Here is an 18,532-nt window from a genome sequence, read left to right as displayed (position 1 = left end):
GGCCAATAATCAGTTTTTTAAATGTATTTATTCATTTCCAACATGCTTCAAGAAAGTATATCAATGACAACAAGAAGTTGAAAATAAAAAACAAACTATCAAAAACATCAGTAGTCATATCAACGCCCTTTTGAGTGCCATTAACCCCAGAACCACTTGTTAAGATTACGAAAAGATTGGTATCCTCTGTTTTGTCGTAAGTATCTGCAAGTTGTGCAGGCATGTTCCAAGCCAAATTTTGACTTTCGAACTGTATACTTGTTTTTCCAGTTAAAGTAGGCCATGTATTCAGAGTCAGTTTCATCAAGGTAAAGTAGCCTCTGCCAGCGCCATTGGAGTGGAAAAGTCCTCGACATGAATGAAAGAATCAGATGGGGTGATGTCCTCATAATCTTTTCTTGGAGGGCCCAGAACAATGGGTACAGTTCCTAGTGTCAAAGGCCTAAACAACTTCTCTGAAATATAGTGATCGTACACAGAGTTTTCAAAGGAGAGGTAGAATTTGCAACTAGATACTATGTTTATATAGTCTTGATCACTTAAATGTTGGCCAAAGGCATTCCCAAAAGTAGATATGTTGATATGGTTTTTCAGTTCCTTGTAGTACTGAACTCTTCTGTAGTTGTCGTGCCAGTTGCTCACAATCCAACAGACCAACTTGTCCTTTGCTGGCAGTTGGAAAGTCTCCTCGGTTGTGCGTGGTATCAAATACCCATAAGGCACAGGAATATTGGAATCGCGGCGATAACTGCATGTCAAGTTGATTAAGTTATCGAGTTGAGGTATTCTAGCTGTGTTTGCAGGTGACTCCATATTAAACCACACCCATTTCTGAAACCAGGGACGTGGCTCTTTAGGAAGGTTTGCTAGATCTCCCCGAATGTCCCTGTGGTGGAGGAGAACCCCGTGGGCTTTATGGTAAAGAGACTTGTCAACTATCATTTGGCATCCTGTGATATTGTACACATCACAGCTGAGGCGAAACTGGTAGCCAAATGGCCACATCCAAACCAACAGAATAGTGTCGGGCTCAGCCTCCACCTCCGCAGCCTGGATCTTCTGGGTGCCATTGTGAGGTGGGCTGATGTGAAACTCAGACGAACAGTTCTTCTCCATGTAAATGCCAAAAGTTGGCCACTTGATTTCTGGCTTGTAGTATGCAGAGAAAACAAGTACAAAACAAAACACCACCAGGCAGCCGAAGGCAAATTGGCGCAGAAAAGTCACCTGGCAGCCCAAGAAGGACATGGCTTGCTTCTGGAGAGAGAAAAGATCTGGTTATTATTGTTACTACAGCTAGAAAATCAGTCAGAATAATATCTTACTATAATTCTACTTCAAAAGTGAATGAGTTTATTTTTTTATTTTTTTATTTGACATTTCTCAATATTATCATTCCTGTTGAAAAAAAGACAATGACAGCCACATGGTGATATTTAATAATAACCTATCATTCTTTCTCAGAGAGCAGGTATCATGTGTCAGCTGTCCCCTCTAAAAGACCTGTTCACGACTATTTGAACTCTTTATTTCCTGCCTTATTATGACATATCATATCCTTGCTTCACTTGCAGTTAACCCTGTCTATATCATCCATGCCGAACTTAACTGATAATCTGAAATGGTTGCACATTAACCACAGCTTTGGACAGCATGATTTACAAGATATGTTTAAAATTGCTCTCTGTTCTCTCCATTTTAATTTCAAAGAAAGAAATATGGATCAACAACCTCACCTTGAAATTGAAAAACACAGGGAAGAAAAAAAAAATCAACTAAACCTTTTATATTGGTCCAGATCCTGTGATCGCTGCATTCACCGGGAAAGTTCACCTTTCCCTTTCCTACTATTACTCTGGGTAATGCAAATTCATTTCGGTGAGACGACACTTCTACTGCTATTCTTTTGACAGTACCCAAATGAAACTCATTGGAATGAGGGCAGGGCCAACATTTGACACCAGGTAGGTAACACTTTGAGATCGCTTTTAGCAATGAAAAGTGCTCATTCATTCATTCATCGTCTACCGCTTTATCCATTTAAGGGTCGCGGGGGGTCGCTGGAGCCAATCCCAGCTAACATTGGGCGAGAGGCGGGGTTCACCCTGGACAGGTCGCCAGCCTATCGCAGGGCCACATACAGATACGGACAATCATTCACTCTCACATTCACACCTACGGTCAATTTAGAGTCTCCAATGAACCTAACCCCATTCTGCATGTCTTTGGAGTGTGGGAGGAAGCCGGAGAACCCGGAGAGAACCCACGCATACACGGGGAGAACATGCAAACTCCACACAGAAAGCCCCTGGTTGAATGAAAAGTGCTCTATAAATGCAATTTATTATCATTTATTTAAGGTTATAGTAGGATAGGATTTTGTCACTTCGCAATATATTAAGAATAAAGGACAAGATCCATTACAAATTATTTGATGGTATCAAAGGACCTTTGTTTCAATACTAATATATGCAAAACATTTTCTCCTGAACATCTCACATACTTACATTGCCCAGTGCATCACACTGTCTTCCCTAGCCTGCCCTCCTCTCACTGTGGGTCTCATTGTCTTTTCCCTCAGTAAACGACGCACCTGCACCCAGCCATTCACATGAGCCAAAAAAAAAGATTCTTCAGACCCGGCCACCATCTTCCATTAAGGCAAGACAAGATGAGTTTATTTGTATAGCACATTTCAACAACAAGGCAATTCACAGTGCTTGGCAAAAAACATTAAAAGCATTGGGAAGAAACACATAAAATGACATCAAAATACAATCAATAAAAAGAGAAAATAAAAACATGTTAAAGTAGAATAAGACAGGGAACAGATTTTGCGGTGCAGTACAAGGACTGAATTAATAGTTTATTCACTGAAAGGGAGCGGCAAACAGAAAAGTCTTCAGTCTTGATTTAAAAGAACCAAGAGTTGCAGCAGAGCTGCAGTTTTCTGAGAGTTTGTTCCAGATCTGTGGAGCATAGAAACTGAACGTGGCCTCTCCACGTTTAGTTCTGACTCTGGGGACAGAGAGCAGACGAGTCCCAGACGACCTGAGACGTCTGGAGGGTTCGTAGCAAAGCAGAAGATCAGAAATGAGTTTTGGCCCTAAACCGTTCAGTGCTTTGTAAACCAACAGTAGTATTTTTATATCAATTCGTGGACAAACAGGAAGCCGGTGTAAAGATCTGAGGACTGGAGTAATATGATCTACTCTTTTGGTCTTCGCAAGGACTCGAGCAGCAGCGTTCTGAATTAACTACAGCCGTCTGATTGACTTTTTAGGGAGACCTGTGAGGACACTGTTACAGCAGTCGAGCCTGCTGAAGATGAATGCATGGATTAGTTTTTCCAGATCCAGCTGAGAACTAAGTCTTTTGATCCTTGATATATTATTTAGGTGATAGTAGGCTTACTTTGACATTGTTTGAATGTGGCTGTTGAAGTATAGAAAATCTGTCTCGGCTAGTGTTTTCACGACACCAGTTTCAGGTTTAAGGTGGAGCAGGAATATTTAATTTTAGAAGGGAATGTGCCCGTGTAACTTCACCTGTCAGGGAAAATCCGCCACAGATAATAACCGGTTAAAGGAGAGCTATAACTGTGTCTCAGTTATTCATACACACCTCACCTCACCACACCCTGTCAGTTACGTTTAACAGAAGAAGAACAAATCTTTGACACATTCACGGTGTATAAAGTTATTTGTGGGAACAACACGTCAGTGTGTTCGGTGTGTGTGTGTGTTTGTGTGTGTGTGTGTGTGTGTGTTTACTGACAGAGGGGGTCGACCAAAGTCAGGACACAGACGCAGCTTATTTAACAACTGGGTTTAAACAAAAATGCCATGTTCCTTCACCTACAGCTTCGCCATCGAGGGAGGCCGCCACAGGCAGACGTGGCTTCCGAAAGAGGACAGACCGAGCTGCACATTGCGAACTGTACCAGGACATCAGAGACACATACTTCAGATTGCACACACCCAAAAGGATTTTAAGGACATGAACAATGATCAAACACTTTTGTTCCTGCTCGGTGACATTCCACAATGTACAGACACAGCAGCACATTGTGTGAACTGCTGCGACTGCTTTTCACGGGCTCTGGAAGTGGCGGTTGGCAGAAACTGGTTTGTGACTGGATCGGGTTGATGAGTCAGGTAGATGATGACGACGGCGACATGGACTCTGACAACTGGACTAACGTAGGGAGCCAACAAGGAAGGGGAAATGGTGGACTGAGGGCGACTAGCCTAAACACCAAAAGTTGTCTGGAGGAGAACAGCTCGGATGAGGGAAGGCAGGTCGTTCGGAAAAAGGTAGTGAGAGAGGGATTTAAAATAATTATCAAATTTAAGGCGGAAGATGTTCATATACCAATTAGCCCGATAAATCTGGCAAAGGAGGTAAAAAAGAAGATAGGAGATGTAGAATTGGCAAAGATCCTGAGGGATGGGAGTCTACTTGTCAAAGTTAAAACAGAAGAACAAAAAAATAAAACGATGCGAGTAGAAAACATATGCAAGAAGATTGTGAATGAAAAAATAGTTCTTGGAGAAAAGAAAGTGACAAGAGGGGTGATAACAGGTATTCCGGTGGAGGAGGACTTGGAGAGGCTCAAGAAAAGCATGGTGGGGGGAGAGATTAACCGAATGAAGAGATTGCAGAGAAATAGTGATGGGGAAAGGGTGGACAGTTTATCTATTCTAATAGAATTTAATGAGAGCGAATTGCCACAAAAAGTGAGGGTTGGACCAATGATATTTCCAGTAAGACCATATGTCCCAGCCCCACTTCGCTGTTATAAGTGCCAGAAATATGGACACATAGCAGTGGTTTGCAAAGGGAAACAGAAGTGTCCTAAATGCAGCGGGGACCATAGAATCGAGGAGTGTAGAGAGGGAATGCAGGACAAATGCAGTAATTGTGGGGGGCAGCATAGAGTCACATATGGAGGATGTGAAGTCAGGAAAAGGGCTGTGGAAATACAGAAGATAAAAAGCGCAAACGACATCAGTTATGCGGAAGCAATCAAGAAAGTACAAGGACAAAAACCCAGACAACAAACGGAAATAGAGAACACAAGTCTGACACCAGTGGTCGAACAAGCGAAGGACAAAGAAACAGCAGCATTAGTAGATAATATTATTCTGTTTGTGACTTACGTTATTAACTGCACGGATCAGGTCAAACACAAAACAGAGAAAATTAAAATTATAGCAAAAGGAGCAGAAAGATTTTTGGGGATCAAGAATTTGACATGGGAGCACATCAACAAGAGACTTGAAGCGGAAGGGAAACCAGGAAGTCAAGCTGAGGGGACATAATGAAAATTCTGCAATGGAACGCACGTAGCCTTTTAGCAAATGGACAGGAGTTCAAAGGATTCATTCAAAACCTCTCAAGAAAGCCAGACATATGTATACAGGAAACATGGCTAAAACCTTCATTAGAGTTCATTATAAAAGGTTACATGGGTGTCCACAGGGATCGAGGGGAGGGTAATGGAGGAGGATGTGTGATATTTATAAAGCAGGGACTGCAGTACAGATTTTTAAAAAGAGGGGATGAACTAGACTATTTATTGATTGAAGTTTGGACAAAAATAGAGAATAGAAAAATAATGAATTTTTACAATCCCTGTAAAAAATTAACAAGTAATATAATGGAAGAAATGGCAAAAGAGTTACAAGGAAAGGTAATATGCTGTGGTGATTTTAATGCACATAGTACGTTATGGGACAAAATCAATGACAATAATGGTATAGTTGTGGAGGAATTTAGGGAAATTAAAAATTTAGTATGCTTGAATGATGGAAGTGGAACAAGAATAGATGCGAGAACAGGAGTAGAGACCTCCATTGATCTGACACTGGTATCTGATACGCTGGCAAGTACTTGTACATGGGAAGTTATTACAAATACAACAATTGGCAGTGATCATTACCCCATAATGGTAGATATTGGAATTGAATATGAGGGGGAGGTAACAAGAGTGGAAACATGGGCATTCAAGAGTGCAGATTGGGATAAATTCAAAAAGATAACTGAGCAAGAAATGGGGAAAATTCTGGTTAATGAAAATGTGAATGAAGTAAATGAGTATGTTTGTAAAGCCATCTTAGAGGCAGCAGAGAAATCTATAAAGAAGAAGAATTGTAGGCATAATATTAAGATTGTTCCTTGGTGGACAAAAGAATGTAGCAAAGCAATAAAAGCTCGAAATTCATTCATCGTCTACCGCTTTATCCAGTAAGGGTCGCGGGGGGTCGCTGGAGCCAATCCCAGCTAACATTGGGCAAGAGGCGGAGTACACTCTGGACAGGTCGCCAGCCTATCACAGACAATCACGGACAATCATTCACTCTCACATTCACACCTACGGTCAATTTAGAGTCTCCAATGAACCTAACCCCATTCTGCATGTCTTTGGACTGTGGGAGGAAGCTGGAGAACCCGGAGAGAACCCACGCATACACGGGGAGAACATGCAAACTCCACACAGACAGGCCCTGGTCGAACTGGGATTCGAACCCAGAACCTTCTTGCTTCTTGATCGATTCAGCTCTAGTGTTACAGAGCTGAATCGATCTCTGAGGAAAACAAAGATGTCAGCACCAGGAAAGGATCAAATTAATTATATCATGTTAAACCATCTTGGGGAATCAGCAAAAGAAAAAATTCTGGAGTTGTACAACAAAGTGTGAGAATTAGGTAAGTTACCCCAAAGCTGGAAAGAAGCAATTATAATACCAATACCAAAAACGGAGAAAAATCGCTCAGATCCCAAAAATTACAGACCAATCTCATTAACGTCAAACATGTGTAAAATAATGGAAAAAATGATAAATGAAAGGTTAATATATCATATTGAAAAGGAAGGATATTTGTCTAGGTATCAGAGTGGGTTCAGGCGAGGGAGAAATACTCTGGACCCAGCTCTGTGCTTAGAAAATGAAATAAGGAAAGCTCAGGTTAATAGAGAGAGTGTAGTTGCGGTCTTCTTTGATATAGAAAAAGCATATGATATGATGTGGAGAGAAGGATTGCTAATAAAACTTAAGCAACTAGGAATCAAAGGACGGATATTTAGATGGGTTAAAGACTTTTTAAACAAAAGAATAATTCAAGTAAGAGTAGGAAGGAGAGAATCCGAAAAATTTGAAATAGAAAATGGAACACCGCAAGGGAGTATAGTGAGCCCACTAATATTTTCCATAATGATAAATGATATTTTTGTGGGGGTAGATAATGGGATGGGGGTGTCATTATTTGCAGACGATGGTACAATTTGGAAAAGGGGTAGAAATGTAGAGTTTGTGGTAAAGAAAATGCAGGAATCCATTAAGAAAGTGGAAGAATGGTCACATAAATGGGGTTTTAAATTTGCTGTTCAAAAGACTAAAGTAATGTGTTATTAAATAAAAGAATTAATAATGAAATTAAAGTAAAATTGTACAACCAGGAAATAGAGAGAGTGAAACAGTTTAGGTTTTTGGGGATATGGTATGATGAGAAATTAACATGGAAGGTGCATATTCAAAAAGTAATAGATAAATGCAAAAAGGTACTGAATGTGATGAGGTGTTTGGTGGGACTGGAGTGGGGGGCTGACAGAGCAGCGATGAAGGCCATCTACACAGGCCTGATCAGATTAGTTCTGGATTATGGGTGCATTGTATATGGGTCAGCAGCAAAAACGACATTACAAAGGTTAGACACGATTCAATATCAGACACTAAAATTGTGTACAGGGGCATTTAAATCAACACCATCAGCAGCGTTACAAGTAGAAATGGGGGAAATTTCACTTGAAATGAGGAGAATACAATCAGAAATAAATTATTGGGGACGGTTACAAGGGCACAGGGAGGATCATCCAGCACAGGTGTTAGGATAAATCGCTATATTGATTAGTTGTACTTCAAGGCAAACTGAATGAAGCCTGTAATATGATATTGTGTGCTACTCAAGGTCAGAGAAGAAACAGCACATGAGGCGGAACGGCACACCACGGCCTACACTCCTTTTTCTTTGATTGTGCGAGTAGTAAAAATGTTATGCAACCCCGAAAGGCGGGGACTGTTCGTCTGCTCAATAAAGAGTCATGCAGGGGGAAGTGCTCTTTGGAAGACGGCTCGGTGATGATCGAGTGGCAGTGCTTCCCCTTTGCAAAGTTTTTAACAAAATACGACTTGTCCGTGTCTCTCTTTGTTGCTCTAGATTGGTTGACTCGAGGAAATAATCCAACAACAGAATATTCTTAAACCCTGTTGGGAGAAGGAGAAGAGGAGAATGAGAAGTTTTGGATCGGAAATTCAAAGGAAATGTGAGAAACTACAAGTACATACATTGAATGTCAGTCCAACAGTACCAATGTCTGTAATTCCACCTTGGATACTCCCAGATGCCACAGTGGATTTAACACTTTTAGAAAAAGTATAGACAAAAGATTAACTGGTTCAGTGTACAGGAACGAATTGATAGTTATTATGGTTATGTAAAGATATATACAGACGCATCCAAAAGCTCTGATGGTAAAGTAGCAACAGCAGTATCAGTACCAGAGTTCAAATTTCACAAGTGGGAAAAGAATCAGTGATGGGTTATTAATATACACCGGGGAGATGTTGGCAATTCTTTTAGCAGTACAATGGGTGGAAGAAGTAAGACCAATGAAAACAATAATTTGTTCTGACTCAAGCTCATCATTACTCAGTATTAGTAGCAGCCACACAGACAGTAGGAAAGACATTTTAATAGAAATACAACAAACACTGTACAAAATCAATATGATGGGTCTCACAGTACAATTTCTTTGGGTTCCAGCACATTTGGGTGTAGTAGGAAATGAAATTGCAGACAAAATTGCAAAGCAGGCGACCAGAAAAACACAAATTGACATCACGGTGAACATTAGCACAACAGAAATTAGGGGAATGATAAAACAGAAAGTGAGAAGCATTTGGCAAAAACAGTGGGAGAAGGAAAGGAAAGGGAGATGGTATTACAGAGTGCAAAAGTAAGTAGGAGAGATGAGAAGTACAAGAAGAAGTAGAAAAGAGGAGACAATCATTACAAGACTCAGATTTGGGCATACTGGACTTAATAGTACACTATTCAAAATAGGAAAACATAACTCAGGAAACTGTGACAACTGTGACAAGAGGAAACAATAGAACACATCATGGTACACTGTCAAAAATATGGGACAGAGAGAACACGACTCAGTCAGAACCTGAGAAAGCTTAAGATGAAACTGAATATTTTGGACATTTTATAGCAAGATTCACATAATGAATGTTATAGTCACTTAATACAGTACCTCAGGGAAATAAAGGTGTTAGGGTGCTGTTAGAATGCTGTACGTAAAGAAACCAGACAATCTCGCACTTGGGGTAAGGGGAAGACAGAGCTTAAATACCCTGGGCAGGAACGACAATGAGCCACAGGTTCCACACATTAAGGCAGGGGCAGGTAATCACCCTGGCGAGAGAAAACAGGAAGTCTAACAAGTTCACACATAGGGGAACAGAGAATCACCAAAATAAAACAGAAAATGGAAAAACTAACAGCAGACATGACAAGAAGTAGTTAAAACACGAATAGCAGTCCAAACAAAATCCCTTATCAAGCGCTGACAGAGTTCAAGGGGAAAGAATCATATCATTTGATAAATGCCCCTTTTTGAGTGCTGTTAACCCCAGAACCACTTTTTAAGATTACGAAAAGATTGGTATCCTCTGTGTTTTTGTAAGTAAGCACAACTTCTGCAGGCATGTTCCCTTCCATAATCGGACTGTTGAGCTTTAAAACTCTTTCTCCAGTTAAAGTATGTCATGTATTCAGAGTCAGTTTCATCAAGGTGAAGTAGTCTCTCAGCCAGCTCCACTGGAGTGGAAAAGTCCTCAATATGAATGAAAGAATCCGGTGGTATAGTGTCCTCATAATCTTTTCTTGGAGGGCCCAGAACTATGGGTACAGTTCCTAGTGTCATAGGCTTGTATAACTTCTCTGTAATATAGTGATCGTACACAGAGTTTTCAAAGGAGAGGTAGAATTTGCAACTAGATACTATGTTTGTATAGTCTTGATCACTTAAATGTTGGCCAAAGGCATTCCCAAAAGTAGATATGTTGATATGGTTTTTCAGTTCCTTGTAGTACTGAACTCTTTTGTAGTTGTCGTGCCAGTTGCTCACAATCCAACAGACCAACTTGTCCTTTGCTGGCAGTTGGAAAGTCTCCTCGGTTGTGCGTGGTATCAAATACCCATAAGGCACAGGAATATTGGAATCGAGACGATAACTGCATGTCAAGTTGATTAAGTTATCGAGTTGAGGTATTCTAGCTGTGTTTGCAGGTGACTCCATATTAAACCACACCCATTTCTGAAACCAGGGACGTGGCTCTTTAGGAAGGTTTGCTAGATCTCCCCGAATGTCCCTGTGGTGGAGGAGAACCCCGTGGGCTTTATGGTAAAGAGACTTGTCAGCTGTCATTTGGCATCCTGTGATATTGTACACATCACAGCTGAGGTCAAACTGGTAGCCAAATGGCCACATCCAAACCAACAGAATAGTGTCGGGCTCAGCCTCCACCTCCTTAGCCTGGATCTTCTGGGTGCCATTGTGAGGTGGGCTGATGTGAAACTCAGACGAACAGTTCTTCTCCATGTAAATGCCAAAAGTTGGCCACTTGATTTCTGGCTTGTAGTATGCAGAGAAAACAAGTACAAAACTAAACACCACCAGGCAGCCGAAGGCAAATTGGCGCAGAAAAGTCGTCTGGCAGCCCAAGAAGGACATGGCTTGCTTCTGGAGAGAGAAAAGATCTGGTTATTGTACACTCCAGATTATTTGACATTCAATTGTGTTGTCTGGTGTCATATGGACAATCATTTATGTCTGCACAAGTTGTTACTACAGCTAGAAAATCAGTCAGAATAATATCTTACTATAATTCTACTTCAAAAGTGAATGAGTTTATTTGTGTTTTTTTGTTCAAGCCTGGTTATTTACATAAACCACCTTCATTGCTGCAAGCTGCCAATGTCGAGTGTTGTCGAGAGGTGGCAAAGGAGTGAATGATCATAATATCTTTCATAGCACTGGTGTCAAACATGTTTTGGAAGTAATAAGGAAAATCTTAAACTCAACTCAAATTTTATCTTAAATCTGAAACAAAATTTTAAAAACGTATTTTCTTTCTTTCAGATTAGTACAAAAGATATCTGTTTCACAGATAATCTGTAATGGTTGAACATTAACCACAACTTTGGACAGCATGATTTACAAGATATTTAAAAAAGTGATCTTTACCAACAAAACGAGGACCGACAATCTCACCTTTTAAGTTTAAAAACACAGGTAAGAAAAAAAAACATCAGCAAAAACGTTTCTATTAGTGCAAATCCTGTGGTCGCTGCATTCATCAGGAAGATTCACCTCCCATTTCTATAAGGACTCAGGGCAAGAGCTTCTGAGCAGTATAATTTTATTAAGCGGACACATCATTCTGTTGCCAGTAAATTTCCAACAGTCATAAATGTAAAGTCACCTGACAATATTTTTTTTGGTTGATGCCTTTTATGTGGTTCATGAAATCTTTGCCTGACGCCCGGAGAGGGTAAGAAAAACATTGATCTCTTTGTTCAGCACAATTTACAAGACAAGTTTAAGAATTTTTTTTCAGAACAGTCTGTGCAACACCTGTGTGAGTCCATTAAGGGAAAAGCTGATATAAGAAACAGACCAACAATCTCACCTTGAAGCAGGAAAAAACAACAAATATTTAATTTTTTCCTCCTTACCTAGCATGACCTATATTCAACAAGATGGTACCTGTACCGACAGGAGGTGCAGCACAATAACCTAGACAGAAGAAGGGCACAGATTTATTGTAAGGGAGGTTGCTACACACTTTTATAGTGAGGCCAAACCACCAAAGATTGATGATTACAAACTGGATAAGAGAACAAGAGAAATGAGAACAGAAAGAATGTGAACGGCTGGAATAACAAGGTGTGGCATAATAGTAATAATAATAATTAATAGAAAGGGCAATTTATGCAGCGTTAATGCTGGCTGATGAAAGGCTGATACTGCTGGCTTAAATTTGGATGAAGAAGCTGAAAGAGTATTAAGAGTTATGAAAAAGTTGGAATACAAGCCGGGACTTCCTAATTGAGCTGAATGTTTTGATGAGTGAAAGAAGTGTCTAGGTTGAGTAATGTGGAAGTAGCAGAGGGACACATAAAAATCCCGGAATACAATAACATAGGTTTGCTTCTAGCATTCGCACCAATTCTAATTAATACATACAAAAAGGAAAAACAAAGGCCGGCATCCCCTTAACTGTAAATTGCAAAAACGTGCCTGTTGTTGCCTGCAGGGGGCAGCAGTGCGCAGCCTTGTCTTACGTTTGGAAGAAGCAGCAGCAGAAGAAGAACGTGCCTACGTCACACGCAGAGCTCATGATGGCGGTTGATTTGACTCCTCGCTTCAGGAGGCTCAACAGCCAAACGAGAAGTCTTCGTGACAATGTGCAGCACGGTGAGTCCCGAATATTAACGCGGAAGAAACCTCACGGCAGCGTACATCGTTTTGTGTGAATGTAACTGAACCAACAGAGCTCGCTGTTGTGCTGTATAGAAGATATCATGGGCAGAGGCGATTCTAAAGTATGTTGGGGCCCTAGGCGAAAAATCCAAGGGGGCCCCTCGAACCAGCATTCATCACCATTATGTTATAAATAATCTATCTATTTAAAAACGATTCATTGTTTAATATTAACATTTCAGGGACAGTGTAATTTAACATAGTTCCAATACAGACTATTAAACTTGTGGGCTGGAGCCTGCACTATGGCTACTAAGGTTTTTACATTTACAGCGTAACAGTAATCAGTTTGTCTAGCCCTCAGGGGGGGCCCTACTGACCTGGGGCCCCCAAGCAGTTGCCTGCCTTGCCTGCTGGCAAGCGGCGCCTTGGTTGCGTTAGCTCCATGTTTAGCTCCCACCGCCGTGTTCTTACTTCTGGGTTTTAGGAAGAGGAAAGCAAAAAATATTGTAATATTTAATTATTGTTAGTATTTTACTCCTGGAGCTGATACAAGGCGGAGTTGGTTTGTCCCTACTTTAAACCCTGTTGGTTAGTTTTAACTAACAATGGCTATTATTTTACAAGATCATATGTTTTTGTTATGTAACATCTTTCTAATGTGAGTAGAGCTATATGTAATGGAGGAGTGTGTAGTAGACATTTTTTATAGATTAGTAATCGACTACTAAATTAATCGCAAGCTATTTTGATAATCGAGTAATTGGTGCAAGTCGCCTTTTAAGTCAAAACTCTCTGATTTCAGCTTCTTAAATGTGAATATTTTCTGGTTTCTCTGTGACAGTAAACTAAATATATTTGGTGTTTGGACAAAACAAAACACAATTTTTGACCATTTTAAGGGCTACATTAAATCCATCAGAACATTTTTAACTTGTCAAATTCCTTTGACCCCATTTCCTCTAACCATGTGTTGTTTCCCAACAGTTTTCTCGGGGCCCTTTGGTGCCACTCATCTGTGGCACAACATCATCCAGGCCCTGCAAACCCAGGTGGAGGTGCGCCGCTGCAGGAGGCATCTACGCGTTCATGCCGATTGTTTCACGGGCTCGGACGCCGTGGACGCCGTCCTCAGCTATCTGATGCAGAATGTGGTGTTTTGCACGAGCGAAGTGTCTCGTCTCAAAGCTGCCCGACTCTGCCAGGCTTTGATGGAGGCGAAGGTGTTTGAGCCAGTGGGCACAAAGCTTTTCCGCAGGGACAAGGAGGCGGCCTTTGAGGACAGCAGCTGTAGCCTTTACCGTTTTCTGGAATACAAAGCGTTGCCGGGCTCCTCCGTGAAGGAGTGCAGTAGTGTCACAGAAAACATGCTACCTGAGGAGCTGGAGACTAAGAGGAAAAAGAGCTCCAGGTTCCCTTTACATTCAAAATATTATAGTGGAGCCTCATTCATTATGCTCAGTATGGAGGATCTGTTATAAAAAGCAAATCTATGTTAAAAATGTCATAATGTGTCTTAAGAGTTATGAGAGTCAACTGAATGCAAAAAAACAACAGCAAAATGGACAGTGATGATCTCTGTATGGTTGAATGGAGTATAAGGATAAATAAGGATTATATTCAAAATGATTCTCTCTGCAGGTATGAACTGAGAACAATCTCCAATCCTCTTGCTGTCGGACCATTAGATAAGAGGGTTGAGAGGCTGCTGAGGACCATCAACCTGCGGCTCTCCATGTCACCAGCTTCAAACACAGCCCTGACTTCTTCTGCCTTTCTTTCCAAGGCTGGTAAGACGGGGCTCACCTGTCAGAATTTGACAATACAACAAGTGTCCTTTACCAGGGGAACAGTCTGTACAAGGTTTATAAGAAATATCATTGGATGGATATTCTACCAAATAGTTTAGAATTGTCTTCATTTTTTTTATTTCTCTCTCAGTGGTGGATGAGGTTTGGAAGCAGCAGACGCTGCTGCTGCTGCTGCAGATAGTGGAGTTGCCCATGCTGGACTGCATCCTGACCTCTCCTGCCAGAGCTCAGCCTCAGGCCTGCAGAGGTCCACTGACCAGCCAGGACCTGGTCATCTCTAACACATGCCTGGAGAGAGAGCTGCCCGATGCCCTGAACCTGCCGCAGTTTGTGTTAACACTTCAAAGCTTTTTGCACATTTCACAAAACCCAAGAGACAATTAAATGAGATCACAGTTAAGATAAATGTTTGACCAAATGTTTTGACCTCCTGTGACAATAAAATATATATATTTTGTCATGTTTCATCACCCTTCCATCTCAGGTTGGATGGCTGGCTGTCGGCAGCAGCAGACTGCTTGGAGCTCCTCCCCGACCAGCTGATTGTGTTTGCAGGGGAACAGCTCAGCCAAGGCAGTGATTCCTTTGCAGAGGAGGAAAGTGCAGAGCGGATGGCGAGCCGAAAGAGACTGCTCTTTGACACTATCTCCAAGTACTACAGTGGACAGGAAAAGGCTCCACTTCTCTCAGGACGCTACCTAGATATACACGTTGCTATTCTGAATCTACTGGGTGAGAGTTGAAAATTTCTAAAGTGATTTTATGATTTCAAATTTAGGGGATATATTTGAGAACCCGTTCGGGGCATCCTTGAATTTGCGTGACTAGTGTTTGTACATATGAATCATTAAACCTCAGTGATTTTTTTCTCTCTGTGTGAGAATCTTGCCCGTTTGCTCTGCCTCTTGACCATGTCTGGTTTCTGTCTAGATGGAGGGAAGTTGCAAGATGCCATCAAAGCATCCCAGTTGTGTTTGCGGCTACTGGAGACAAGTGTGAGAGATGAACTGCGGAGACTACTGGCCTTCATGGCCACAGCAGCTCACCCAGATGCCACTCGTCTGCAGAAACAAGTAGTAACATCAGCTACAGCTACTTTTTGCAAACATTATAGAATAATAAAGTAGAAACACAGTTTATTTAATGTTATTATAAAAGCATTCATTTAAGCACATTGCTTATTTATTTACTATTTCCTGAAGCTCTGTTGTTTTCTGTATCTGGTGGCTAATTTCCGGTGTGTTTCCTTTCAGATTGACAACAGGGCCTTGGTCTGCCGCACTTTTCAGAGAGCAATTGTCCAGAATCATGAGCTGACTCGATCTCAGAGCGAAACCCTGGTTCTGTTTCTCGTGGACATTCACACTGAGCTCTTCAAGGTACACTTCTGTTCTTTCAGCGTTGAAAGCGTTTCAACTTTTTTGTTAAAGTATTTTTTCTCTTTCTTCCCGTAACGCATACAGACTCCCACATCCCTTATTGAAGCCGTGAGGAGAACTCTGAGGACTATGCAGCAAGGAAAAGACCCTAATTCAATTGCCAGTAAGTTAAATGCAACTATAACTAAATATGCACATTACATAATCATGTATATAAAACATGACAGTATCAGTCCAGATGATGGTTAATTCTCTAATCCGTCAAACTGCATCTTAATGTTGATTTTGACATTGTTTAAGGAAAAACATACAATTAAATTATAAAACTATCTTGTGCGATCCTCAAAAATGATTTTGAAATAGTAGTTTTTATCTTCATGTATGTTGTATACCGATTTGCAGCACAACACCTGTATTGTTTAATCTTGAACCAGGAAATTTCATACAATGTTATGATGCAAAATGAAAAGTGCTTTGCCCATACGGTGGCACTGTTGCTCCAGAATTGCGCCTTCTTCTTTAACCAACGTGCCGTTATGCTCCCGTCAGTCACTTTCCCCCATTGTGCTTTGCAGCGTTCACCTTCTGCCACCAGGTGACACCACAGGAGTACGATGACCAGCGCGAGGCGACCACCCTCGAGAGTCTCAAACAGCTCCTCTGTGATATCTCCTCCAGCAAGAGCATGTCTGCCAAGCACAGGAGGAGGCTGCTCAAAGAGTTTGAAAAACACCACCCTGTGGTTTTCCTCCAACATTTCTCCAGCACCTTCTGAAACCTGCACCTGGAGGGCATCGATTTGATTTTCAAACTGCACTTGACAAAGCCAGTCTGCTGCAATGGTACTGCACTTACACTGAAGAATGATAGTATTTTTAATGCACAAATGGATCTTATAAAAGACGCTGGCCTTATAATTCTTGAAACTGGCATACTGCCATACCTTTAATCCTGCCTAATGCATTTTACCTGTAGATAGATTAGATAGATAGATAGATAGATACCATTGGTGACCGTCAGTGCAGCTTCTCCTGTAACAAATATAAGTGTTGCTGCTGCAGCATTGTTGTGTGGCTGTAGCCTCCCCACATTCCTTAAATAGTTGAGGATTTATTTGCAGCTTTGTTTTTAGGTCTAGATTTTTAAAATAAAAACCAATTATGTCCCATAGCAGTGGGTTTGTTATCTGATGAAGCGTTTTGAGGTAAACCCTGAACTATGGTTTCATTTGAGATATTACAACTCTACACTGGTGACACAAATTTTTCGGTTGCGGAAATGAAAGGTTTTTTAAACAGGGAATCTGTCTAAAGTACCACTGATTCTACTGAACTTATCATGAAATAAGTACATTAATGAAAGGGCTCACGTGAACGAAATATTTCCTTGAGTTCTATCAGTTTGATAAAGGTAGTGCATTATATACATATATGAGCTATTTAAGTTGTGTTGACTGGAGCTTTGGAAATATAGGTAATGCTGCAGAAGTAATGCTGTGCACTTCGATCATGCATTAATGTTCCTACATATCAAGTGAAGAATAATACTATAGCTGCAATGTTGTGTTTTGGTTTTCCTGTGGCATGCTATTGTGTGGTTGAGGATACTTGACAAATACCTAAATGATAAAATAATAAAAATCGTTGCAATAAAAAAGAATATTTCTCAGCCCTATAAACAACACAAATGTAGCTAAAGTTTGACACAGGATGTAACTTGTTTTTATTAGAGATGAAGCACATGCAGTTTTTTTGTTTTGTGAAAATTGTAACATAAAATTTAATATGAATTGTTTGTGTTAGGCTAACCATAGCTCAGGTTAATTATGCAGTATTTTAATTGCATTGACATTAAATGTTTTGATTGCCTGAAACTTGCCACTAAATATCTGTTAGTGGATCAGTTGGATTTGATTGTTTTAACTGATACATGTAAGTTAATCAAATTCAGAAGTTCAGTCAGCACCGTTTTTTCTTGGCAAACACTGAAATCATGTTAGAATGCACTTTATGATGCTGAAACATGCTTTATTTTATGTACTAATAAATTGTTTAATTGATCTCACAAGTTGTGGTTCATATTCTTTAGTGCAGTCATTTCATTTTTTTTCTTTATTTCAAACTCAACAACAACTGGTTCAAAATCAAATTCAGAAAGAGTTGAAAATCACCAACAACGAAAAATACATAATTTAAGGAATAACACACAAACAAAAGGAAAAACAACAGACACGAGTAGAGAAAAGAACGTAAAGACATGTTGCATACATTAATTGCTTTAACTGCTTTTTGTTTTGTACAGGGTGAAACTGTTGAGATGTACTGCTAAACTTCCTCCATGAACAATTCGTTTTTGTTTGTTTGTCTTATTGCTGTGATCATAACAACCAAATATAATATCTCTACGGTAAAAAGCAGAGCCAGAGTAATTGTTGTCAACTATAAAAGACCAAAATAAAAATGAGAGAAAGAAAAAGCAATTTACAGCCATGTCACTATGTTGTGCAAAAAAAAAAGTAACGGTAAAAATCTTTGTAATAATAATAATCATTTTATTTATATAGCACCTTTCAGAAGTAGCTTTACAAAGTGAATCACAGACAATTAAAATCAGCATTCCCACAACACGGGTTTTCAGGACACATCTGTATGTCGATATAAAAATACGACATCACATAAAGCAAGTCCATAGAAATGGGTTTCAGGATTTTTTTCAATGGATCAACTTGAATGAGACTAATTTCACTTTAATTGTTAAAAGGGAACTCTCCCCCCCAGCCAATATTC

At 40.3% G+C, this 18,532-nt stretch overlaps 3 protein-coding genes across 6 annotated transcripts; 1 reads left to right on the top strand and 2 right to left on the bottom strand.

The window, feature by feature from the left end:
* Window positions 1-151: 151 nt before the first annotated feature.
* On the bottom strand, window positions 152-1,926 carry LOC118288601 (4-galactosyl-N-acetylglucosaminide 3-alpha-L-fucosyltransferase 9). The gene is made up of 2 exons (XM_035614876.2): window positions 1,737-1,926; window positions 152-1,257 (listed from the first exon to the last, which is right to left on the bottom strand). The coding sequence occupies exon 2, from the start codon at window positions 1,246-1,248 to the stop codon at window positions 304-306; it is 945 nt and encodes a 314-aa protein (XP_035470769.2). The 5' UTR covers window positions 1,249-1,257; window positions 1,737-1,926; the 3' UTR covers window positions 152-303.
* A 5,942-nt stretch (window positions 1,927-7,868) lies between these two features.
* Window positions 7,869-17,810, top strand: depdc4 (DEP domain containing 4). Of its 3 annotated transcripts, XM_035646577.2 has the most exons (11): window positions 7,870-8,326; window positions 11,213-11,365; window positions 12,390-12,550; window positions 13,544-13,967; window positions 14,198-14,346; window positions 14,498-14,693; window positions 14,852-15,099; window positions 15,298-15,440; window positions 15,621-15,746; window positions 15,831-15,909; window positions 16,322-17,810. In XM_035646577.2, the coding sequence occupies exons 3-11, from the start codon at window positions 12,472-12,474 to the stop codon at window positions 16,519-16,521; spliced, it is 1,644 nt and encodes a 547-aa protein (XP_035502470.1). In that variant the 5' UTR covers window positions 7,870-8,326; window positions 11,213-11,365; window positions 12,390-12,471; the 3' UTR covers window positions 16,522-17,810. The 3 variants fall into 3 exon arrangements, with proteins under 3 accessions (XP_035502461.1, XP_035502470.1, XP_047192495.1); XM_035646568.2 differs by lacking the exon at window positions 11,213-11,365 and having other exon boundaries at window positions 7,869-8,326; XM_047336539.1 differs by lacking the exons at window positions 7,870-8,326; window positions 11,213-11,365 and adding an exon at window positions 11,479-11,624.
* Window positions 8,736-11,888, bottom strand: LOC118317708 (4-galactosyl-N-acetylglucosaminide 3-alpha-L-fucosyltransferase 9-like). 2 transcript variants are annotated; one of them, XM_035646637.2, is made up of 2 exons: window positions 11,809-11,888; window positions 8,736-10,813 (listed from the first exon to the last, which is right to left on the bottom strand). In XM_035646637.2, the coding sequence occupies exon 2, from the start codon at window positions 10,802-10,804 to the stop codon at window positions 9,695-9,697; it is 1,110 nt and encodes a 369-aa protein (XP_035502530.2). In that variant the 5' UTR covers window positions 10,805-10,813; window positions 11,809-11,888; the 3' UTR covers window positions 8,736-9,694. The 2 variants fall into 2 exon arrangements, with proteins under 2 accessions (XP_035502530.2, XP_035502523.2); XM_035646630.2 differs by lacking the exon at window positions 11,809-11,888 and adding an exon at window positions 11,345-11,454.
* Window positions 17,811-18,532: the final 722 nt, after the last annotated feature.

Source organism: Scophthalmus maximus, chromosome 12 (genome assembly GCF_022379125.1).
Source record: "Scophthalmus maximus strain ysfricsl-2021 chromosome 12, ASM2237912v1, whole genome shotgun sequence".
NCBI classification, from domain to species: domain Eukaryota; kingdom Metazoa; phylum Chordata; class Actinopteri; order Pleuronectiformes; family Scophthalmidae; genus Scophthalmus; species Scophthalmus maximus.
The sequence above is the reverse complement of the archived record's forward strand: the minus strand, read 5'-3'. Positions and strand labels throughout refer to the sequence as shown.